The following is a 25,392-nucleotide window of genomic DNA, read 5'->3' as shown; positions in this document are numbered from 1 at the left end:
ATAAGCAGAATCTGTGTAGATCAAATTAATGAAATTCAGTTTCAGATGAGTAGGACTTGAATGCAGGATATGAATAAAATGTTACAATTGCAATTTAGTTGGAATAAAAATCCAGATGAAGATGAGTCAAATTACATATGTTACTATATGCTACCTTGGGACTCTTGTAGGTATTTGCAGGAAAATAAAGAAATACAACGGAATTTTTGAGAAGTTACACTTACAGACTGGCAATGTGCAAAAGAAGACAATTGTGCAAATAAAATAAACATAATTAATACTGAGAATATTCCTTCAGTTAGTCCTGACGAAGGGTCTCAGCCCGAAACGTCGACTGTACCTCTTCGTAGAGATGCTGCCTGGCCTGCTGCGTTCACCAGCAACTTTGATGTGTGTTGCATCCAGGCGGAGCCTTTATTGTCGCTGGGGTCTTTAATCATTATAACCTACGTACCGTGCTTCCAAGATTTTACCAAAATGTATCATGCACCACAAGGGGTAATAAAACCTTAGATTATGTCTACACAAATGTGGTTGACACTTACAAAGCCACTACCCTCCCCCACCTGGGTCAGTCCAACCATCTTTCACTGTTTCTGCTTCTCAAGTATAGCCCGGTCATTAAACGTGTGAAACCCACAATGAGGACTATTAAGATCTGGCTGGAGGGGGCTGACTCTGCTCTTCAGCACCAATTCCAGCACACAGACTGGAGCACGTTTGCTGCCCATACCACCACAGACTCTCAGATTAACACTGATTTATATACCAACTCTGTCCTTGAGCATATCAACAAGTGTGTAGATAGAGTGACATCACAAAAACAAATAAAAGTTCTCCCCAATTAGAAACCATGGATGAAGAGAAGTTCACCTCCTGCCCAAAGCTAGAGATTCAGCCTTCAGGTGTGGAGACCGGGGGGCTTACAGCTCAGCCAGGGCCAACCTGAGGAGGGGAATCTCTCAGGCTAAACACATATACAAACAGAGAATCGAGGAGCATTTCAACTCCTCAGACCCCCGGCGCATCTGGCATATCATACAGGTCATTACAGACTTCAAACCATCTAGTACTGTGCCCCCTTCCAGCTCTGCTTCCCCCCCCCCCCCCCCCCGGATGAGCTCACGTGCTTCTATGCTTGCTTTGACCGAGAGAACAAGGGGGTCACCCTCAAAGCGGATCTCCCACCTGCTGAACTGCCTCTCTCACTTTCCACCTCCGATGTTTACGCCACCCTGAGCAGGGTGAATGTACGGAAGGCAGCTGGTCCGGATGGAATACCTGGCCGTGTGCTCAGAGTCTGTGCAGGGCAGTTGGCCAGGGTCTTCACGGACATTTTTAATCTGTCCCTGGCCCAGGCAGTTGTCCCCACAAGCTTCAAATCACCACCATCGTGCCAGTGCCGAAGCATTCCACTGCCTCGGGCCTGAGTGACTTCCACCCAGTTGCATTCACCCCCATCACTGCAAAGTGCTTTGAGAGACTGGTTCTACCACATCTGAAATCCTGTCTGCCCACTACCCTGGACCCCATCAATTTGCTTATCGTACCAACAGGTCAACAGAGGACGCCATCTCCACGGTACTTCATTCTGCCCTGACCCACCTGGACAGCCCCAACGCTTGGGTCAGAATGCTGTTCCTTGACTTTAGTTCGGCATTCAATACTGTGATCCCCTCCAAGCTGATCGCCAAACTTAGCTAGCTTGGTATCAGCTCATCCCTCTGCAATTGGACCTTTGACTTTCTGACTAACAGACCTCAATCAGTTAAGTTAGACAACCTCTTCTCCTCCACTCTCACCCTGAACATCGGCGTGCCTCAGGGCTGTGTGCTGAGCCCTCTTCTGTACTCCCTTTTCACCTATGACTGCATTCCTGTACATGGTTCTAGCTCCATAATCAAGTTCGCAGGTGACACTACGGTGGTTGGCCTAATCAGAGGTGATGACGAGACAGCCTACAGGGACGAGGTCCAGCACCTGGCCCCGTGGTGGACCAACAACAACCTGGTCCTTAACACCCAGAAGACCAAGGAGATCATTGTGGACTTCAGGCATGCTAGAAGCAACACTCATGTGCCCATCTACATCAACGGAGCTGTAGTGGAGCATGTATCAAGCTTCAAATTCCTTGGTGTCTACATTTCCAAGGATCTCACCTGATCCCTGAACTCCTGCATCCTGATCAAAAAGGCACAACAGCGCCTTTATTTCCTGCGGAGCATCAAGAATGCTCACCTCTGTCCCAGGATAATGACGGACTTTTACCACTGTACCATTGAGAGCATACTCACCAACTGCGCCTCTGTGTGGTTTGGCAATTGTCCCGTATCGGACCACAAAGCACTCCAGCGTGTGGTGAAAACTGTCCAGCGGATTATCGGCACCCAATTGCCCACCATTTTGCCCACCATTGAGAACATCTACCATAAACACTGCCTGGGCAGGGGAAAAGCATTATCAAGGATACACCTCACCCTAACCATGGACTTTTTACTCTCCTCCCATCCGGTAGGCGCTACAGGAGCCTCCGTTCCCACACCAGCAGGCACAGGAAGAACTTCTTCCCTGAGGCTGTGACCTTGCTGAACCTCACATCACAGCACTAAGCAGTATTGCACCATATTGTACTGTCTCAGTACTTCCATATTTGTGTGTTGTAGCACTTACTTTTTATTCGCAGTTATTTTGTAAATAACACTATTCTTTGCATTTCTGGTCAGATGCTAACTGCATTTCATTGGCTTTGTATCTGTACTCGGTACAATGACAATGAAGTTGAATCTAATCTAATCTACTCAATGGTGAGACGGGATTTTACTGTAAAGGACTAGATTGTATCCACAACTTTTTGTAGACTTTTCCTTTCCTGGCCTTTGGTGTCTCATACCTGGGAAAGTTAGAATACTTTATACTGTGCATCAATAGAAGTTTGTCAAATGTTTTAGTAACATACTGAATGAATCCATGCAAACTTCTAAGAAATTATAAGTGCTGTTGTGCCTTTTTTGTAATGGCACTTGCATGATGGTCCCGGGACAGATCCTCTGAAAGGATAATGACAGCGAGTTTCAAGTTACTGAGCCTTTCCACCTCCAATCCCCTAATGTGGACTGGTTCATGGACCTCCAATTTCTTTCTCCCGCAGTCAATGTTCTCTTTGGTTTTGCTGACATTGAGTGAGAGGTTGTTGTTGAAGCACCCTATAATGCTGATTCATCACCATCTTTGATTTGACTAACAACTGTGATGTTGTCAGCAAACTTAAATACAACATTAGAGGTGCTTTTTGTTTGTTGTTCCTCTCCATGTGCATCGGGCAGCAAACTCGTTATTTCTTTTAGCATTTGCCTGTTTTTTTTTGTATGAGGTTGAGTTGCTAGCTGAGTGCTGAACCCAGAATGGATGGAAAACGTGCAAGAAGCCAACCTGGACCACTCTTCTCTAAATCCAGGGCGGATGCCACTACACCACCGGCTGGAACTTACGGAGGTGTACTTAGCTATATAACCAGAAGTATAAAGCAAGTAGAGTAGGGGGCAAAGCATAGTCTTGTGCACCTGTGCTGATGGACATGTTGCCAATCTGCATAACTGGGATCTGCAAGTAAGGAGATCAATGATCCAGTTGCACAGGGAGGTATCAAGGACCTTCCAAGTCCTAATATTATTTAGTTTAATGTTGGTTTAACATTAAAAGTTACTAGTGCCAAGCAACTTTGTTTAAGAAATTATAGTTGGAATATTCTGTTACATCTATTAGTCAGTGAATTTTGGTTTCTTTTTGAGAAATTGATAGTTTGATTTTAAAACTTTGCATTATATTATTTGAACTGTACTTTTGCACTGTAGGGTAGTGTTCCTTTTCACTTCCAGATTTTTTGTTGATTTTGTTCAGGTACATACAGTGGCATGCAAAAGTCTGGGCACCCTGGTCAAAATTTCTGTTACTGTGAATAGCTAAGCTAGTAAAAGATGACCTGATTTCTAAAAGGCGTAAAGTTAAAGATTACACATTTCTTTAATACTTTAAGCAAGATTACTTTTTATTTCCATATTTTAGAGTTTCAAAATAAAAAAGAAAAAGGGCCCGAAGCAAAAGTTCGGGCACCCTGCATGGTCAGTACTTAGTAACACCCCTTTTGGCAAATATCACAGCTTGTAAACGCTTTCTGTAGCCAGCTAAGAGTCTTTCAATTCTTGTTTGGGGAATTTTCGCCCATTCTTCCTTGCAAGAGGCTTCTAGTTCTGTGAGATTCTTGGGCCGTCTTGCATGCACTGCTCTTTTGAGGTCTATCCACAGATTTTTGATGACGTTTAAGTTGGAGGACTATGAGGGCCATGGCAAAACCTTTAGCTTGCACCTCTTGAGGTAGTACATTGTGGATTTTGAGGTGTTTAGGATCACTATCCTGTTGTAGAAGCCATCCTGTTCTCATCTTTGGCTTTTTTACAGATGGTGTGATGTTTGCTTCCAGAATTTGCTGGTATTTAATTGAATTCATTCTTCCCTCTTCCAGTGGAATATTCCCCGTGCCACTGGCTGCAATACAAGCCCAAAGCATGATTGATCCATCCCCATGCTGAACAGTTGGAGAGTTGTTCTTTTCATGAAGTTCTGCACCCTTTTTTCTCCAAACATACCTTTGCTCATTGCGGCCAAAAAGTTCTATTTTAACTTCATCAGTCCACAGGACTTGTTTCCAAAATGCATTAGGCATGTTTAGATGTTCCTTTGCAAACTTCTGACGCTGAATTTTGTGGTGAGAACGCAGGAAAGTTTTTCTTCTGATGACTCTTTCATGAAGGTCATATTTGTGCAGGTGTTGCTGCACAGTAAAACAGTGCACCACCACTCCAGAGTCTGCTAAATCTTCCTAAAGGTCTTTTGCAGTCAAATGGGTGTTTTGATTTGCCTTTCTAGCAATTCTACGAGCATTTCTCTCTGAAAGTTTTCTTGGTCTTCCAGACCTCAACTTGACCGCCACCATTCCTATTAACTGCTATTTCTTAATTACATTACAAACTGAGGAAATGGCTACCTGAAAACACTTACCTTCTTATAGCCTTCTCCTGCTTTGTGGGCGTCATTTAATTTTCAGATTGCTAGGCAGCTACTTAGAGGAGCCCATGGCTGCTGATTGTTGGGACAAGGTTTGAGGAGTCAGGGTATTTATAAAGCTTTGAAATTTGCATCACCTGGCCTTTTCTAATGATAATTGCGAACAAGCCATAGTCCTAACAAGCTAATTAAGGTCTGAGACCTTGGTAAAAGTTATCTGAGAGCTCAAATCTCTTGGCGTGCCCAAACTTTTGCATGGTTCTCCTTTCCTTTTTTTTCACTCTAAAATTGTACAAAACAAAAATAATACAATAATCTTGCTTAAAATGTTCAGAAGAATGTTTCATCTTTAACTTTATGACTTTTGGAGATCAGTTCATCTTCTACTCAACTATTCACAGTAACAGAAATTTTGACCGGGGTGCCCAAACTTTTGCATGCCACTGTATACCATTCAAACTAGTTAATCAGTATAATCTTGCAGTGGTCTAAGTGAGCTGTGCTATAATTTATACATCCTAATTCTCACAGCATGTGTACTTGCTGAAATGGGCAAATTGAGTTTTCATAAATGTGCACAATTCTGTGTAATGTGCATATCTTTCACACTGTTTATTGGTGTGGTCAGGGTTTTGCATTGCAATGGGAATAGGCCATGTGCACAAAATTAATAAGTTCAGTTGAATGTGTATTTTTACCTTTGTGTTTTCCTTTCAGTCACAAACCATGAACTATGTTGGACAGTTGCTGGTAACAGTCAAGGAATTGTACAAGGGGTTGAATCCTGCAACACTCTCTGGGTGTATCGATGTCATCGTGGTTAAGCAGCAGGATGGCACGTACCAGTGTTCACCATTTCACGTTCGTTTTGGAAAGCTTGGGGTACTTCGGTCAAAAGAAAATGTGGTAGGTTCCCAATTTTTATTGTTAATAAATGTTATGTTGAAGGGAATGAATAAACAAACTTTCACTTGTCAAACTCTTTATCAGCTTATTATAAGAGATATGTGAGGGAAAATAAGTTGCAGGAAATGTGTCGGGAAAAGAGACTGATAGGGACTGCTCTGAAAGTCAGCAACTGTTTGGTAGCTGAATTGGCTTCTTTCAATATTTATAAGGAAATGTAATTCAGATTTGTTTCTCACATGTACATCAAAACTGAAATGTGTTTGTGTTAACAACCAACACACCAAGTATGCTATGGGGCCTTCCCATAAGTGTCGCCATGCATTCTGGCACCAACTTAGCATGCCTAACATGCTAAACAGAACAATACAACACAACATAACAAGTGACAAAGTAACATAGCAAAACAAGCCTCATTCCTTCCTCCCTCCCTCCCACATACGCACATACAGTCTTCTAACCCCAGGACAGGTCTCCTTTGGCTGTCAGCCTACAGTGGACGCATGGATTCACAGATATTATGACATTGACTTCTCCAGAGATTCTCAGACACAGCTCCGGCTATCAGACCTCGACTGCTGGACTTCCGATTGACCCTTTAAGATTCCATCTTCAGTATCAACTCAGGACTTGCTGATGATGACAAATGAGATACTTGCTTGAGGACTCAAACTCCAGGCTTCGAACTCTGAACTCATCAGTAATGGGACCCTGAATACAGGTTTCCCCCGCCCATCCGAAGGTAGCGCGTTCCTATGAAACAGTTCGTAAGCCGGAATGTCATAAAGCGAAGAAGCAATTACTATTTATATAGGAAAAATTTGTGAGCATTCGCAGACCCAAAGGTAACCTACCAAATCATACCAAATAACACACAAAACCTAAAATAACAGTAAAATATAGTAAAAGCAGGAATGATATGATAAATACACAGCCTATATAAAGTAGAAATACTTCCCTACAATCATTGCCTGCACTGTTCTCCGTAGCGAAAATCTCACGCAAGCACTCTTGGCAAAAACACTCTCTCCGGTAACCTTTAAGCTATGAAGCTGCCGAATCATACCAAATAATGCATAAAAATACACAGCCTATATAAAGTAGAAATAATGTATGTACAGTGTAGTATCACTTACCAGAATTGGGAAGACAGCGCAGAGCACACTGATGATGGTGTGTTAGGCTGAGTTGTCGGAGATTGGGGTAGTGCAGTGGCCCCCACCCTCCAGGCTGCTGACCGATACCAATCTGTAAAGCATGCAGTAGTGCAGCGGTGGCCGGGACGCACCCAGCACATTTTTAAGAAAAAGCCGAAATAAACAAGCTAATTAATTAGGTGCCGCCTGGCACATAAACATTGGCCCAGATCAGAGGTGACGCGATCGGCAATCGCCTCTGATCAGGGCCGACATTTACGTGCTGGGCGGCACCTAATTAATTAGCTTGTTTATTTTGGCTTTTTTTCTTAAAGATATGCTGGGTGCCTCCCGGCTACCAGTGCACTCCCCGCGAATCAGTATCTGTCCACAGACCGGGGGTTGGGATGGTGGGAAACTGGGGTGTCATCTCATCATCATCTGTTTCCATCAGGGCAGGCAGGTCATCTTCTATGTCTGCCTGCCTCGATGTCGAAGGTCGAGGTTCGTTGCCTGCTGTGGCTGATGTGGAAGGCTTGAAAAACGACAGTATGCTTGACTGCTAGCCTCGTGCATTTTTCTATCATACGATTCTTTGTAAGCACTCAAGCCATCTTGCAAATATGCCCTAAACCGACGTACCCTTTCAAATTTAAAGTCGTTCCTTATCATTGCAGCGAAAATCTCACACAGTTACTTCACGTTCAGTTCCTGGACGACTTCATTTTCGGGCCGTTCGCTACTGCATTCGGTTTCGATTGTTATCTTTTCCTCTTCCAATTACATCAGCTCTTCATCAATCAGTTCTTAGCCATGGGATGCCAAAACCTCTTCAACATCATCATCTTCAGCTTCGACAAGCCAAACTCACTTTGTCCTTGCTTCGTTCATCACGATCGAAACGTTTAATTATGTCTAGTTTTACACTAAGTATAATACCCTTACGAGCTCTTTTAGGCTTTTCCGATACCTTAGAACTCATAACAGCTGCTCACAGGCACGTGTTTAAGCAATGCCGGCTAGAATGCAGTTCCGGGGGAGAAGCAGCTGCTTTTTTCGCACGCTGCCTTTTTTCGTAACTGTGAAAACACTTTCTGTTAGTGAAAATAGGTAACTAATGTAGGTCTTTTGTAAGAGTGAGGTTTCGTAAAGTGAACATTCGGAAAGCGGGGGACACCTATACTTTCGCTGCTCCGTTGGCCTGACGTCCAGCCACGTAACGTTGCTGGACTTTGAACATGGAGCAGAGGCTTAGATTCCTGCCTGTGCTCTAATTCCCCACATTGCTGTCCTTAAATCCTAACCTGACCCGCTAACTCCTCTCTCTGTCCCCAAAACCATCTCTGATTCTTTGAAATAAAAAAAAACCTAAAATCAACTAAGTCTGAGCCACAATTTCAATGGGGACCACAGTTTGGCGCCATCTTTACTCAGTTTTGTTACATGGAGTTAATTCGATTATAAAATCATAAACCCTTCTGTGGTGGGCAATGTACTAATTTTTGACTGTATTCTCTTCATATATTCATGTATTCATGAAGCCAAAAGTTTTTAATGTTTTCTGGGATGAAAACTAAGAGTTGGGACATCACGGAATTTGACCCTTGGTTCTTCTGTTCTTAAAATGACTCAAGGAAAATGATAAAATGCCTTTTCCAAAGTTCAAGGCATATCACCATATGCAACCCTGAGAATCATTTTCTTGTCAGCATACTCAATAAATCTATAGAAGAGTAACTAAAACAGAATTAGTGGAAGACTGCTCAACTTGGGTGTTCAACCAGAGTGCGGAAGATGACAAAATGCAAATAGAAAAAGAAATTATAATAAATAATTAAATAAGTAATGAATATCGAACATGAGATGAGTCTTTGGAAAGGGAATGTTAGTTGTGGGAAGATTTCAATGTTGGGGCAAAGAAGTTGAGAGAAATTATCTCCTTTGTTTCAGCAGCCTGATGGTTGAGGGGTAGTAACTGTTCCTGAACCTGGTGGTGTGAATCCCAGGAGTCCTGCTCTAGCTTCTTGATGGCAGCAGGGAGAAGACAACATGTCCTAGATGGTGGGAGTTGTTAATAATGGATGCTGCTTTTCTGCAATTGTGTGGTAGCTTCCATCTCAGGCTAAGGTCCAGGATGCTTCTGGTCACGTTCACGATATCCTGAAGTAGGAAGGTGAACATCCTGAGGTCGTGGTACATATTGGTACCAATGACATAGATTGGAAAAGGGAGGAGGTCATGAAAATAGACTACAGGGAGTTAGGAAAGAAGCTGAGAAGCAGGACTTTAAAGGTAGTAATCTTGGGATTACTGCCTGTGCCATGCGACAGTGAGTATAGGAACAGAGTGAGGTGGAGGATAAATGCATGGCTAAGGGATTGGGGCAGGGATTCAGATGTCTGGATTATTGGGACCTCTTTGGAGGCAGGCGTGACCTGTAAAAAAAGAATGGGTTGCACTTGAATCTGAGGGGAGGTTTGCTAAGGCTATTGGGGAGAGTTTAAACTAAAATTGCTGGGGGTGGGAACCGAACTAAAAAGATCGAGGAAGTGGTGGTTGGCTCACAAAGGGAGAAAGCTTGCAGGCAGAGTGAGTGAGGGAGGATAGGTAGGTGATAGACAAGGGATGCATTCAGAGTGATGGTTTGAGATGTGTCTATTTTAATACAAGAAGCATCATGAACAAAGCAGATGAGCTTAGAGCATGGATCATGAACAAAGCGGATGAGATTGGAGCTGTGATGCTGTGGCCATTACAGAGATTTGGATGGCCCAGGGACAGGAATAGCTACTTGGAGTGCCAGGCTTTAGATGTTTCAGAAAAGACAGGGAGGGAGGCATGGCACTGTTGATCAAAGATAGTGTCATGGCTGCAGAAAGTGAGGAAGTCATGGAGGGATTGTCTACTGAGTCTCTGTGGTTGGAAGTTAGAAATGGGAAGGGGTCAATACCTCTATTGGGTGTTTTTTTTATATAGACCACCCAATAGTAACGGACATTGAGGAGCAGATAGGGGAACAGATTCTGGAAAAGTGCAATAATAACGGGGTAGGCATGATGAGAGATCTTAATTTCCCCAATATTGATTGGCATCTCCCTAGAGCAAGGGGTTTAGATGGGATGGAGTTTGTTAGGTGTGTTCAGGAAGGTTTCCTGACACAGTATTTAGATAAGCTTACAAAAAGAGAGGCTGCACTTGATCTGGTATTGGGAAATGAACCTGGTCAGGTGTCGGGTCTCTCAGTGGGAGAACATTTTGGAGATAGTGATCACAATTCTATCTTCTTTACCATACCATTGGAGGGGGGATAGGAACAGACAAGTTAAGAAAGTGTTTAATTGGAGTAAGAGGAAATATGAAGTTATCAGGCAGGAACTTGGAAGCATAAATTGGGATCAGAGGTTCTCAGGGAAATGTACAGCAGAAATGTAGCAAATGTTCAAGGGATATTTGCGTGGCATTCTGCAAGAGTACGTTCCAATGAGACAGGGAAATGATGGTAGGGTACAGGAAACGTGTGCAAAGGCAGTTGAAAATCTAGTCAAGAAGAGGAGAAAAGCTTATGAAAGGTTCAAAGAAACTAGGTAATGATAGAGATCTAGATGATTATAAGGCTAGCAGGAAGGAGCTTAAGAATGAAATTAGGAAAGCCAGAAGGGGCTGTGAGAAGGCCTTGGCGAGCAGGATTAAGGAAAACCCGGAGGCATTCTACAAGTAAGTGAAGAGCAAGAGGATAAGATGTGAGAGAAGTGGAAAAGTGTGTATGGAACCGGAGGAGACAGCAGAGGTAGTTACTGAATACTTAGCTTCAGTATTCACTATGGAAAAGGGCCTTGGTGATTGTAGGGATGACTTACAGCAGACTGAAATGCTTGAGCATGTAGATATTAAGAAAAAGAATGTTCTGGAGCTCTTGGAAAGCATCAAGTTGGATAAGTCACCGGGACTGGACGGGATGTACCCCAGTCTACTGTGGGAAGCGAGGGTGGAGATTGCTGAGCCTCTGGCATCATTAATGGGGATGGGAGAGATTCCGGAGGATTGGAGGGTTGCAGATGTTGTCCCCTTATTCAAGAAAAGGAGTAGAGATAGCCCAGGAAATTATAGACCAGTGAGTCTTACTTCAGTGGTTGGTAAGTTGATGGAGAAGATCCTGAGAGGTGGTATTTATGAGCATTTGGAGAGGCATAATATGATTAGGATTCATCAGCATTGCTTTGTCAAAGGCAGGTCGTGCCTTACGAGCCTGATTGAATTTTTTTTGAGGATGTGACTAAACACATTGATGAAGGTAGAGCAGTAGATGTAGTGTATATGGATTTCAGCAAAGCATTTGATAAGGTACTACATGCAAGGCTTATCGAGAAAGTAAGGAGGCATGGGATCCAAGGGGACATTGCTTTGTGGATTCAGAACTGGCTTGTACACAGAAAGCAAAGTGTGGTTGTAGATGGGTCATATTCTGCATGGAGGCTGTTGTTATGCAGGGATCTGTTCTGGGACCCCTACTCTTTGTGATTTTTATAAATTACCTGGATGAGGAAGTGGAGGGATGGGTTAGTAAGTTTCCTGATGACACAAATGTTGGGGGTGTTGTGGACAGTGTGGAGGTCTGTCAGAGGTTACAGTGAGGAATTGATAGGATGCAAAATTGGGCTGAGAAGTGGCAGATGGAGTTCAACCCAGGTAAGTGTGAGGTTCATTTTGGTAGGTCAAATATGATGGCAAAATATAGTATTAATGGTAAGATTCTTGGCAGTGTGGTGGATCAGAGGGATCTTGTGGTCCGAGTCGATAGGACACTCAAAGCTGCTGCGCAGGTTGACTCTGCGGTTGAGAAGGCATATGGTGTATTAGCCTTCATCAACCATGGGATTGAGGGGTAATGTTGCAGGTCTGTTGGACCCTGGTCAGACCCCACTTGGAGTACTGTGCTCAGTTCTTGTCACCCCACTACAGGAAAGACATGGAAACTATAGAAAGTGTGCGGAGGAGATTTACAAGGATATTGCCTGGATTGGGGATCATGCCTTATGAGAATAGTTTTGAGTGAACTTGGCCTTATCCTCAGTCGCTCCAAGGAGCAGAGAGGTGATTTGATACAGGTGTATCAGATAATGAGAGGCATTGTTTGGATAGTCAGAGGCTTTTTCCCCAGGGCTGAAATGGCTAACACAAAAGGGCACAGTTTTAATGTGCTTGGAAGTAGATACAGAGATGTCAGGAGTACGTTTTTTTTTAACGCAGAGAGCAGTGAGTGCCTGGAATGGGCTACCAGCAATGGTGGTGGAGGTGGATACAATGGGGTCTTTTAAGAGACTCCTGGGTAGGTACATGGAGCTTAGGATAACCCTAGGTAATTTCGAAGTAAATACATGTTCGGCAGAGCATTGTGGGCTGAAGGGCCTGTGTTGTGCTGTAGGTTTTCTGTGTTTCTATGTGTTTCATGTAGATTGGGTCAATGGTGGGGAGGGCTTTACCCATGATGGACTGGGCCGTATCCACTACTGTTAGTAGGATTTTCTGTTCAAGGCATTGCTGTTTCCATACCAGGCTGTAATGAAGCCAGTCAATACACTCCCCAGTACATATCTATCGAAGTTTTCAAAGTTTTAAATGTCATGCTGAATCTCCACAGACCCCTAAGGATGTAGAAGTGCTGCTATGCCCCCTTCATTGTTAGACGAAAAGCAACTGTCTACATTTCTTACCAAGTCCTCTTTGGGTTTCGTATTCAACCAAACACATCAGATTTTATTGATGGGTGGTTAATTCTGGGCATGGCAGCAGAAAAAAAAATGCAGACAGCAAAGTATTCAGTGGTCCGTTTCTTCATCTGGATCCTGGTGAATGGCCTGAACATTAAGTGCTACTCTGAAATGAAAATAAATAAACCATGTAAATGATTTATTTTGACTTCTATGGGTCTCTTGAATTTTAGTAGACAAATATCAGAGTTGTTCAGCATATAATGGACCCCCTGCTCACCAAATCTATTTTGACCTTATTGCCCATCTTTCAAGTACGATTTATTTATCATTACTATTATTTGTTATCTTTGTATCTGTAGAGTTTGTCTCTTGCACTTTGATTGCTTGTCAGTCTTTGTGTGCAGTTTTTCATTGATTATATTGAATTTCTTTGTTGAGCTGTGAATCCCTGCAATAAATCTTGATAGTATTTGGTGACATATACGTACTTCGATAATAAATTTACTTTGAATTTTGATCACAGTAATCCTGTTAGGCCACATTGTCTGCAGCCTTCAATATCTTGTCTATTGAACTGCTGTTTTTTTTTAAACATGGTGATTCTATCTGATTTCACCACTTCCTCTGGTAGCACATTCTAGATATCAGCCACTGTTTTTTTCTAAAGAAACTGTTCCCCTCAAATCCTCTGTGAAACTTCTTCCTCTCAAGTTAAACCTATGCAATTTTGTTTTTGAAGTAGGAAAGGCAAATTGGAACAAGTTGTAAAATATTTGAAACATTTCTTTCTAGAGCATAGGTCATCAAAGAATTTAGTTGCTAGTTGTTCTTTGGTGTATTTAACAAGATATTAATATGTATATCCTGTAAGGTCTCTTTCTACAGAAAGAAATTTTGAGATGAAGTGTTATCTGAGCAGTGGCATAGACAACCACATTGGGAACAACATTGGGGACATACAAATCTCCATAGCCTAAAAGGCCATTCAAAACCTATAACAGCACATTATGTATATTTATCAAGTAAGACGTGCTTCATTTAATTTGTTTGCTAAGATGATTTACTGATTTTTCAGATTTTTTTGTCCTTCTCATTTGTTTGCAAAAGAATGTAGTTGTTGGTATTCAATGAATACACATCAACTGTTCAGATGTTTGGCACAATTAAAGTTTGCACAATCGAACTATTAATTGGTCCAAAATAATGCCAAAGGCTAAATCAATTTTCTATCATACCGCTCACAAGTATGACCATCTCTCAGTAGCTAATGTTATTGAACACTAATGTAACAAAGGCTTGGTAATTCATTTTGGTTCAATTGACATTTTTCTTTGAAGCTTATCAAACTGTTCATGTGGAGCTCATTTGTTTTCTGTCGACAGTAGTAGCTGCCAGACTCTTCTCTCCAATGTTTTCTTCTCAATGGGCATTTTAAATGGATGTTTATAAGCAATTTAATTTTCTGTGTGATACTCTCTTCACCATTAAATGCTCTTGAAGGTGTTGCTGCACAGTTCTTTTCACTCAAGAGAATATGGAAAATACAGTATAATGTTAGGTTTTGAAATGTGTTTGATGGCTCTGGGCCTTTGTATTCACTGGAATTCAGAAGTATGAGGGTGTCCTAATGGAAACTGTATGTTGAAACATCTTGACAGAGAGGATGTTTCCTTTGGTGGGAGAGTCAAAGACCAGAAGATGCAGCCTTAATAGAGGGGTGTCCTTTTAGAATGGAGATGAGGAGGAATTTCTTTAGCCAGGCAGTGGAATTCTTTGCCACAGATAGCTATGGAGTCCAAGTCTTTATATGTATTTAAGGTAGAGGTTGATCGATCCCGGATCAGTCAGGGCATGAAGGGATACAGGGAGAAGGCAGCAGATTGGGGCTGAGAGGAAAATTGGATCACCCATAATGAAATCGCAGAGCAGACTCGTTGGAACAAATGGCCTAATTCTGCTCCGATATCTTATGGTTATTTATTGACTACCATTTTAAGCTGTTTTATAATTTTGAAGCAGATAGACCCAATTAATTCAGATTGCCTTTGCTATCACTGAATCACTAGTTTCCTGTAATCTGGGTTGTATCTTATAAACCATGGTTTTAGGGTAAATTAGATATCCTCATTCTCCTTTCATATCAGATATATTTCTTCCTCCTAATTTATATTCTGTATTTATCAACTTGAGTGTCAAAGTCTACTGTGAACGTGCAAGTCCTTATATAGTTAAATGTTGTGGATCGGAAACTTATGTCTCAGATGTGGTTAAATCCAGCCAAGCGCTGAACTTCATTTGTGTCTGATAGTTGCAACGTGAGCTGTGCGTTCTCAATCCAGTACTAAATAAAAGCTAACAACTGTTCCCTACTACATGGTTATCATTTACATTAGAGTACTTGTAAAAATGTCAAAAACTTATAGCAAAGAGAAGGTAGCTTTTGGAGCAATACTAGATATTATTAGTAGAGTACATACATGTCACCGATTACAATCCTGAAGTTCTTTTCCTGCAGGCATACTTAGCAAATCTATAGAACACTAACTGTAACCATCAGAAACTGTGCAAATGCAGATATAAATAAATAGCAATAAATAATGAGTATGAAATAACAAGATAACAGAGTCCTTAAGGGAGTGCAGCTATCCCCTTTTTGTTCAAAAGCCTGATGGTTGAGGGATAGGAACTATTTTTCAACCGGGGTAGTGCAAGTCCTGAGGCCCCTGTACATTCTACCTGATGGCAGAGAGAAAAGAGCATGGCCTGGGTAGTGAGGATCTTTCTTGTTGGATGCTGCTTTTCTATGGCAATGTTTCATGGGGGTGTGCTCAATGTTGAGAGGGTTTTACCTGTGAAGAACTGGGCCAAGTCCACTACCTTTTGGAGGATTTTCCTTTCAAAGAAATTGGTGTTCCTGTACAAGGTCGTAATGTAGCCAGTCAGCACACTTCCCATCACACATCTATAGAAGTTTGCCAAGGTTTTCAATGATATGCCAAACCTGAGGAACTGGAGGCACTGTTGTGTTTTCTTTGCAATAATATTCATAAGATGGGTCCAGGGCAGGTCCTTTGAGATGGTGACACCCAGGAATTTACAGTTACTGACCCTTTTCACCTCTGATCCTCCGGTAAGGATTGGCTCATGGACCTCTGGTTTCCCTCTTCCTGAATCAGTTCCTTGGTCTTAATGACATCGAGTGAGAGTTTCTTATTATTGCACCACTCGGCCAAGTTGTCAAATTCCCTACTGTATACTACTTCATCTTCCCCTCCGATACAGCCCACAACACATTAAACAAAACACTTGTATTGCAGATTATTCTTTTATCTTGCATGCTAATTTAAATGGACAAAAAAAATTGTACCTCCAGGCTACATGGGCAGGTGTAGATGTGTTTGAGAAGGGTAATAACTGTTCCTGAATGTGGTGGTGTGAGATTATAGCAGCGAGAAGAGAACGTGGCCTGGATGGTGGGGGTCCTTGATGGATGCTGACTTCCTGCGACAGCACTCTGTATAGATGTGCTCAATGCTGGGGAGGGCTTTACCCAAGATGGACTGGGCCTTCTCACTACTTTTTGTAGGATTGCCCATTCATGAGCATTGGTGGCCCCATACCAGGCCATGGTGCAACCAGTCAATATGCTCTCCACTACACATCTCTAGAAGTTGGTCAGATTTTTAGTTGTCATGCTGAATCTTCACAAACTTCTGAGGAAGTAAAGGAGCTGCTGTGCTTTCTTCATAATTGTATTTGCATGCTGGAGCGAGGACTGATCCTCTGAAAAGATAACATTGAGGAATTTGAAGTTGCTGACCCTCTTCACCTCTGATTTCCTCCAATGAGAACTGGCTCATAGACCTCCTGAAGTCAATAATCAGCTCCTTGGTCTTGCTGATATTGAGTGAGAGGTTGTTGTTGTGGTGCCACTCAGCCAGATTGTCAATCCCCCTCCGTATGCTGTGGGAGTTCGTGAAGGTTCCTCCATGTTTTGAGAGTTGAAGCGAGCATAGAAGGCATTGAGCTTATTTGGGAGTGAAGCCTTGTCGTCATCTATGTCGCAAAGTTTGTGACAACGGTGGTGTATTCATTGACATCTTCTGAGTCCTTGAACATGGTCCAGTCCACTGACTCAAAGCAATCCCGCAGCCGATCCTCAGCCTCTCACAACCACCTTTCTTTTATGGAACCTTGCTCTTTGTCTCTGCTAGTATGCAGTTAGGAGGCCACCCAAATGATCAGATTTCCTGAAATGCAGTCTAGGCATGGAATTGTAGGTATTCCTAATCATAGTATACCAGTGGCCAAGTGTATTGGGACCCCTGGTGCTGCAGGTTATATGTTGATAATTTGGTAGAGATTTCTTCAAATAAGTGTGATTGAAGTCCCTAATAATGATTTGAAATTGTGTGGCCCATACCCCCCTAAACCTGTCCTAACCAAGTACATGTCTAAATGTGTTTTAAACACTGCAGTTGTACTTGCCTCTATCACTTCATCTGGCAGATTGTCGGGGGGGGAGGGGAACTTGATTCTCAAATCCCCTTTAATTCGTTCCCCTTCCATCTTAATCCTATGATGTCTCTAGTCTAGCTCTGATCTCCCTTTCTCTGGGGAAATGGATTGTGTGACTATCCACCTTATCCATGCCTCATGATTTAATAAACCTCCTGTAAGGTAGCCCAGATCCTCCTTTGTTTGAAGGGGGAAAAAAAGCTCTGCCCTTCCAGTTTCTCCTTGTAACCTGAGCTGCCTCCTCCTAGCAACAAGAATGATTAAGGGTTTTTGACCTGAGACATCACTTTTCATTTCCTCCAGATCATTGTGGTTATCCCTCGAGGTCGAAGATGATGGTCTTCGTTCTATTGATTTACTTACGGGCTCTCAAGTGGCTTATGAGTCCAATCTTGGCTTTGAAAGTTCTTCCACATTCAGGACATGTAGTTCCAGATGGCAGATTGGGCTTTGGTTGTTACTGCCTCTCTTTCCATTTTCTTCTCTTTTCTTCTAATTCTGCACATCTGTTGGCTTCGATAACCATACTTTATTGATCCCGGGGGAAATTGGTTTTCATTACAGTTGCACCATAAATAATAAATAGTAATAAAACCATAAATAGTTAAATAGTAATATGTAAATTATGCCAGGAAATGTCCAGGACCAGCCTATTGGCTCAGGGTGTCTGACCCTCCAAGGGAGGAGTTGTAAAGTTTGACGGCCACAGGCAGGAATGACTTCCTATGATGCTCTGTGTTGCATCTCGGTGGAGTGAGTCTCTGGCTGAATGTACTCCTGTGCCCACCCAGTACATTATGTAGTGGACGGGAGACATTGTCCAAGATGGCAAGCAACTTAGACAGCATCCTCTTTTCAGACACCACCGTCAGAGAGTCCAGTTCCATCGCCACAACATCACTGGCCTTACGAATGAGTTTGTTGATTCTGTTGGTGTCTGCTATACTCAGCCTGCTGTCCCAGCACACAACAGCAAACATGATCGCACTGGCCACCACAGACTCGTAGAACATCCTCAGCATCATCCGGCAGATGTTAAAGGACCTCAGTCCCCTCAGGAAATAGAGACGGCTCTGACCCTTCTTGTAGACAGCCTCAGTGTTCTTTGACCAGTCCAGTTTATTGTCAATTCGTATCCCCAGGTATCTGTAATCCTCCACCATGTCTACACTGACCCCCTGGATGGAAATAGGTTACCGGTTCCTTAGTCTTTTTCACATTAAGCTGCAGATAATTCTGCTCACACCATGTGACAAAGTTTCCTACCGTAGCCCTGTACTCAGCTTCATCTCCTTGCTGATGCATCCAACTATGGCAGAGTCATCCGAAAACTTCTGAAGATGACAAGATGCTGTTCCTTCTCGGATGATGGCTTGCCAGAGTTTCCTGTCCTTGGCCTTGGTTTCCCAATTGTTGATGTCGTTGTTACATTTCTTCATATTAGCTTTTAAGATGTCTTTGAATCTCTTCTGTTGTCCGCCTCTTTTACATTTGCCTTCTTTAAGCTGGGAGTAGAAGATTTGTTTCAGCAGACGTTCGTCTTTCATCCAAACAATATGACCACTCCATCGTAGTTGGTTCTTGATGACATAGGCTTCAATGCTCATTGTTTTTTGCTTCATTTAGCACACTGACGTTGGTTCTTCTATCTTACCAGCTGATATTTAAGATGCTTCGAAGACAGCGTTGATGGAACTTTTCCGGTGCCTTCAGCTGTCGTCGGTATGTTGTCCAGGTTAAATACTGCCTGACCTGTTGATTTCTGCCATTTTGTGTGTGTTTATTCACCACGGATTTTAGGCTCTTTGTATTGCATTTCCTTGGCTTGTCCTTGCAGCCCTTCATAAATAAAGGCACAATATTAGCCAGCTTCCATTCTGGTTCCACACCTCGGGGGCGATGGCGGCAGTGTTTAGGAAAGATGCAAAAAAATCTGTCAGTGCTCCATCAGTTTCTTAACTTGCTCCCTATAATGTGCAAGGATACATGTAGCACAGCTCCTGTGATTTATCCACTCTTAAGCACCTGAAGATTGCCAAAACATCCTCTATCATAATATCAGTATGCTCCAGGATATTTCTTCCCTTTATTCTGTAGTTTCCTTGACCTTTAGGTAACCGTTGATGAAAACTATTCACTTGCGACCTCATCTGTCTCCTGTGGCTCCACTTTGAACCTTAAGGGGATTTGCTTTCTACTGCTTACCTTTTTTGCACTTAATATGCACATGGAATTTCTTGGATATCTTTGTCTACCAAGGATACGTTGTGTCTCCTTTTTACTCTTCTGATTTAAGTATGCTGCACCTTTGTGCTCATCAATGGATTTGCTTGATTCTAGCTGCCTATACCTAATATGCACCTCTGTTTTCCGAGCCAGAGCCTCCATGCCTAGTCAGCTGGGGTTCCCTAATCCTGCCTGTCTTGCTTTTCACTTTAACAGAAGTATCTTGACCCTGAACTCTGTATACTAGATAATGAGCCTGCTGTCCAGTGTTTGATTTAATAAAAGTCATATTGACGTGGAGCTATACATTGCACCTTTCTGTGAAATCAAACTGAAGTGTTGACAGCTCAGCATATGTGCTACTGCTTAATCCATATAAGTACTGAAATACCAACTGAGGGTGTTTGAGTTCAATCTTTTACAAGCCACCCATTACATACGATTGCAATGAGCACTAATCACAGTGAGAAAGGTACCATATATTTGATTCCAGAGTCATTGTGGCTTAGAACCTGTTATGATCTGCACCCCAGAGTTTTGAAAGAGGGAATTGTGGAGATCCTAAACCCGTATCTTTCAAAATTCTAAGGCTTCTGGAATTGTTTCTGTGGTCTGGAAGACAGTGAATTTGATCCTATTGCTTAGGCATACAGAAACATAGAAAACCTACAGCACAATACAGGCCCTTTGGCCCACGATGCTGTGCCGAACATGCACTTACTTTAGAAATTACCTTGGATTCCCCATAGCCCTCTTTTTTTCTAAGCTCCATGTACCTATCCAAGAGTCTCTTAAAAGATCCTATCATATCTCCCCCCACCACCGTTGGCGAAGGCTCATTCCATGCACTCACCACTCTGTGTATTTAAAAATACGTACTCCTGACATCTCCTCTGTACCTACTTCCAAGCACCTTAAACCTGTGTCCTCTCATGTTTGCCATTTCAGCCCTGGGAAAAAGCCTCTGACTATCCACATGATCAATGCCTCTCATCATCTTATATACCCCTATCAGGTCACCTCTCATCCTCTGTCACTCCAAGGAGAAGAGGCCAAGTTCACTCAACCTATTCTTGTCAGGCATGCTTCCCAATCCAGGCAACGTCCTTGTAAATCTCCCTGCACCCTTTCTAAAGTTTCCACATCCTTCTTGTAGTGAGGTGACCAGAACTGAGCACAGTACTCCAAGTGGGGTCTGACCAGGGTCCTATAAAGCTGTAACATTACCTCTCAGCTCTTGAACTCAATCCCATGGTTGATGAAGGCCAATGTATGCCGCTTTAACCACAGAGTCAACCTGCGCAGCAGCTTTAAGTGTCCTATGGACTCGGACCCCAAGATCCCTCTGATCTTCCACACTGCCAAGAGTCTTACCATTAATACTATATTCTGCCATCACAGTTGACCTACCAAAATGCACCATCTCACACTTACCTGGGTTAAACTCCATCTGCCACTTCTCAGCCCAGTTTTGCATCCTATCGATGTCCCGCTATAACCTCTGACAGGCCTCCACACTATCCACAACACCTCCAACCTTTGTGTCATCAGCAAATTTACTAACCCATCCCTCCACTTCCCCATCCAGGTCATTTATAAAAATCACAAAGAGAAGAGGTCCCAGGACAGATCCCTGCACAACACCGACCTCCATGCAGAATATGACCTGTCTACAACCACTCTTTGCCTTCTGTGGGCAAGCCAGTTCTGGATCCACAAAGCAAGATCCCCTTGGATCCCATGCCTCCTTACTTTCTCAATAAGCACTACATGGGGTAAATTATCAAATACCTTGCGGAAATCCATATACACTACATCTACTGCTCTAACGTCATCAATGTGTTTAGTCACATTCTCAAAAAATTCAATCAGGCTCGTAAGGCACGACCTGTCTCTGACAAAGCCATGCTGACTCTTCCTAATCATATTATGCCTCTCCAAATGCTCATAAATACCACCTCTCAGGATCTTCTCCATCAACTTACCAACCACTTAAGTAAGCTTCGCTGGCCTATAATTTCCTGGGCTATCTCTATTCCCTTTCTTGAATAAGGGAACATCTGCAACTCTTCAATCCTTTGAAACCTCTCCCGTCCCTTTTGATGATGCAAAGATCATCGCCAGAGGCTCCCCACATCTCTTCCCTCGCCTCCCACAGTAACCTGGGGAACATCCCTTCCAGTCCCGGTGACTTTTCCAACTTGATGCTTTCCAAAAGCGCCAGGCCATCCTCTTTCTTAATGTCTATATGCTCAAGCTTTTCAGACCGCTGTAAGTCATCGTTACAATCGCCAAGGTCCTTTTCTGTAGTGAATACTGAAGCAAAGTAATTGTACTTGTTATATATACCTATTGGGGTGCATTCTTCAGATACCTTTTCAGGTAACAGTAGCCTTCAGCCAGGAGCAGGTGTCATCAGGTGGTTCCCAACTTTCATAGAGTATTTCGACCCTTTACCACGACACTCTCGAGTCGGTGGGCCAGCAGTGGTGGCCAAATCACTGCCCATCCCTTTCTGGATTCCAGCTTCCCTCCTCTTGCCTACTCCAAATCCAACAAGAGGCTCGTTCTGCCTCTTCCCCCCCATCCTACAAGCTGCTTGTTTTTTTTGCTCCTTTCGTCCAGGCCCAGAGCTGAGAACAGCCGCCGTGCTGATTTGGCTGGGAAACTTCTGCAGCCGATCTCCACAGGGAACAACCATGCCTGCCATCCCTTGTCTTTACACTCCTGCACTAAGGGCTGGTACTTCAAGGCCTTTCTCTCGTGGGCCTCTTCTCATCCCTCCTCCCATGGCACAGTCAGCTCAACCAGAAGTATTTTCCTGTCTTCAGTTGACCATAGTACAATGTCCGGGTGTAGGGTTGTGTGCACCACATCCGGGAACTGCAGCCTCCTTCCCACATCGACTCTCATCTCCCAGGACCTGGCCGTTAGCAGCAGATTGGGCTTTGGTTGTTTGGTTACAAAAGGCCTGGCTCCCTCTTTGATGAAGGTGATGGCCTTCCTCAAATCTGTGCCAGCCATCCTCTTCTTGCATCTCTCCCACTCTAGTGCGTCAGCAAGAGCCAGAAGCACCTTACCATGGCGCCACCTATACCATCCTTGAGTTAGAGCTGTTTTACACCCAGACAGTGCATGAGCCAGTGTCCCCTTTTGACCACAGAGCTTATGGTTCGGGTCCTCTCTCATCACCCATGTGTACAGACGTAATGGCAAAGGAAGGGTATTGTACATGGATCACAAGAGGAGGGAAATACGGAAGGGCTGTAGTCTCCATAACTCTGCCCATGAGATCTTGCACTTAGGCAGATCCTATTTTGTCCATTAAGTACCTCTGCTATCTCCTCCGGTTCCATACACACTTTTCCACTGTCACACTAGATTCGTCCTATTCTCTCACATCTTATCCACTTGCTCTTCACATACTTGTAGAATGGCTTGGGGATTTCTTTAATTCTGTTTGCTAAGGCCTTCTCATGGCACCTTCTGACTCTCCTAATTGCTTTCTTGAGCTCCTTCCTGCTAGCTTTATAATCTTCCAACTCTCTATCATCACCTAGTTTTTTTGACTCTTTCTTAAGCTTCTCTTTTCTTCTTGACTAGGTTCACAACAGCCCTTGTACAATGCAGTTCCTGTACCCTACCATCCTTTCCCTGTCATATTGGAATGTATCTATGCAGAACTCCACGCAAATATCCCCTGAACATTTGCCATGTTTCTTCTGTACATTTCCCTGAGAACATCAGTTCCCAATTTATGCTTCCAAGTTCCTGCCTGAAAGCCTCATATTTCCCCTTACTCCAATTAAACACTTTCCTAACTTGTCTGTTCCTACCCCTCTCCAATGCTATTGTAAAGGATCTCCAAAATGCTCTCCCACTGAGAGACCTGACACCTGACCAGGTTCATTTCCCAATACCAGATCAAGTACAGCCTCTTCTCTTGCTGGCTTATCTACATACTGTGTCAGGAAACCTTCCTGAACTCACCTAACAAACTCCACCCCATCTAAACCCCTTGTCGTAGGGAGATGCCAATCAATATTGGGGAAATTAAAATCTCCTATCATGACAACCCTGTTATTATTGCACCGTTCCAGAATCTGTCTCCCTATCTGCTCCTTGATGTCCCTGTTACTATTGGGTGGTGTATTTAAAAAAACACCCAGTGGAGTTATTGACTCCTTCCTGTTTCTAACTTCCACCCACAGATCTCTCCATGACTTTCTCCTTTTCTGTAGCCGTGACACTCTCTGATCAGCAATGCCATGCCCCCACCTCTTTTGCCTCCCCCCCATGTCCTTTCTGAAACATCTAAAACCTGGCACTCTAAGTAGTCATTCCAGTCCCTGAGCCATCCAAGTCTCTGTAATGGCCACAACATCATAGCTTCAAGTACTGATCCACGCTCTAAGCTCATCCGCTTTGTTCATGATGCTCCTTGCATTAAAGTAGACACATCTCAAACCATCAGTCTGAATGCTTCCCTTCTCTATCACCTGCCTATCCTCCCTCTCACACTGCTTACTATTTGTGAGCCAACCGCCCCTTCCATCATCTCTTCAGTTCAGTTCAGTTCCCACCCCCCAGCAATTCTAGTTTAAACTCTCCCCAATAGCCTTAGCAAACCTCCCTGCCAGGATATTGGTCCCCCTCGGATTCAAGTGTAACCCATCCTTATTGTACAGGTCACGCCTGCCCCAAAGGAGGTCCCAGTGATCCAGAAATTCGAATCCCTGCCTCTGGTTCCAATCCCTCAGCCACACATTTATCCTTCACCTCACTCTATTCCTATACTCACTGTCGTGTGGCACAGGCAGTAATCCCGAGATTACTACCCTTGTGGTTCTGCTTCTCAGCTTCCTTCCTAACTCCCTGTAGTCTGCTTTCAGGACCTCCTCCCTTTTCCTACCTGTGTTGTTTGTACCAATATGTATCACAACCTCTGGCTGTTCACTTTCCCACTTCAGGATATTGTGGACACTATGAGAAACATCTCGGACCCTGGCACCTGGAAGGCAAATTACGATCTGCGTTTCTTTCCTGCGTCCACAGAATCACCTGTCTGACCCCCTAACTATAGAGTCCCCTGGCACTGCTACCATCCTCTCCTTTCCCTACCCTTCTGAGCCACAGGGCCAGACTCTGTGTCAGAGGCGCAGCACCTGATGCTTCCCCTAGGTAGGCCCTCCCCCAACAGTACTCAAACAGGGGTACTTATTGTTAAGGAGTACAGCCACAGGGATTCTCTCTAGTATCTGACTGTTGCCCTTCCCTCTCCTGACTGTTACCCACCTAACTGTCTCCCGAGACCCCGGTGTGAATACTTGCCGATAGCTTCTCTCTATCACCTCCTCACTTTCCCTGATGAGACGAAGGTCATCGTGCTGCATCTCCAGTTCCCTAACGCTGTCCCTAAGGAGCTGCAGCTCGATGCGCCTGGCACAGATGTGGCCGTCTGGGAGGCTGGGACACCCAGTACTGAACACCGGCCTCGTAGACATATTTTCTATTCCTTTTCTTCACTTCTCCTACTCTGACTTCCTCTACTCCCACACCCATTCTATAATGCTGTCTTTTTTAATTCTTCCTGCTGGTCTAACTTGCTGATTTCCATGTGCCTGTGCAGTCGTGCCTCGATTAAACTGCTGAAGAAAAAAAGTGCTTATTAAAAACGGGGGGGGGGGGGGTGCGGGAGACGGAACTGCAGACATGTTAACCTAATATCAGTAGTAGGGAAAATGCTGGAATTAATAGTGAAGAGTTTAATAATATCTTGAAATGAATAAAATAAGCAGATTTTGCATTAATTCATGATAGAATGGAAGGAGAAC

At 43.5% G+C, this 25,392-nt stretch overlaps 1 protein-coding gene across 1 annotated transcript in view; it reads left to right on the top strand.

The window, feature by feature from the left end:
* The first annotated feature begins 3,401 nt into the window (after positions 1 to 3,401).
* The window catches only part of LOC140188416 (phosphatidate phosphatase LPIN2-like), a 133,994-nt gene continuing 112,003 nt past the window's right edge, over positions 3,402 to 25,392 (top strand). The window contains exons 1-2 of the mRNA XM_072244705.1: positions 3,402 to 3,527; positions 5,779 to 5,967. Coding sequence (XP_072100806.1) covers positions 3,402 to 3,527; positions 5,779 to 5,967 — 315 coding nt within the window. The remainder of the gene's footprint in view (positions 3,528 to 5,778; positions 5,968 to 25,392) is intronic.

This window comes from Mobula birostris, chromosome 1 (assembly GCF_030028105.1).
Source record: "Mobula birostris isolate sMobBir1 chromosome 1, sMobBir1.hap1, whole genome shotgun sequence".
Lineage (NCBI taxonomy): Eukaryota > Metazoa > Chordata > Chondrichthyes > Myliobatiformes > Myliobatidae > Mobula > Mobula birostris.
The sequence above is the reverse complement of the archived record's forward strand: the minus strand, read 5'-3'. Positions and strand labels throughout refer to the sequence as shown.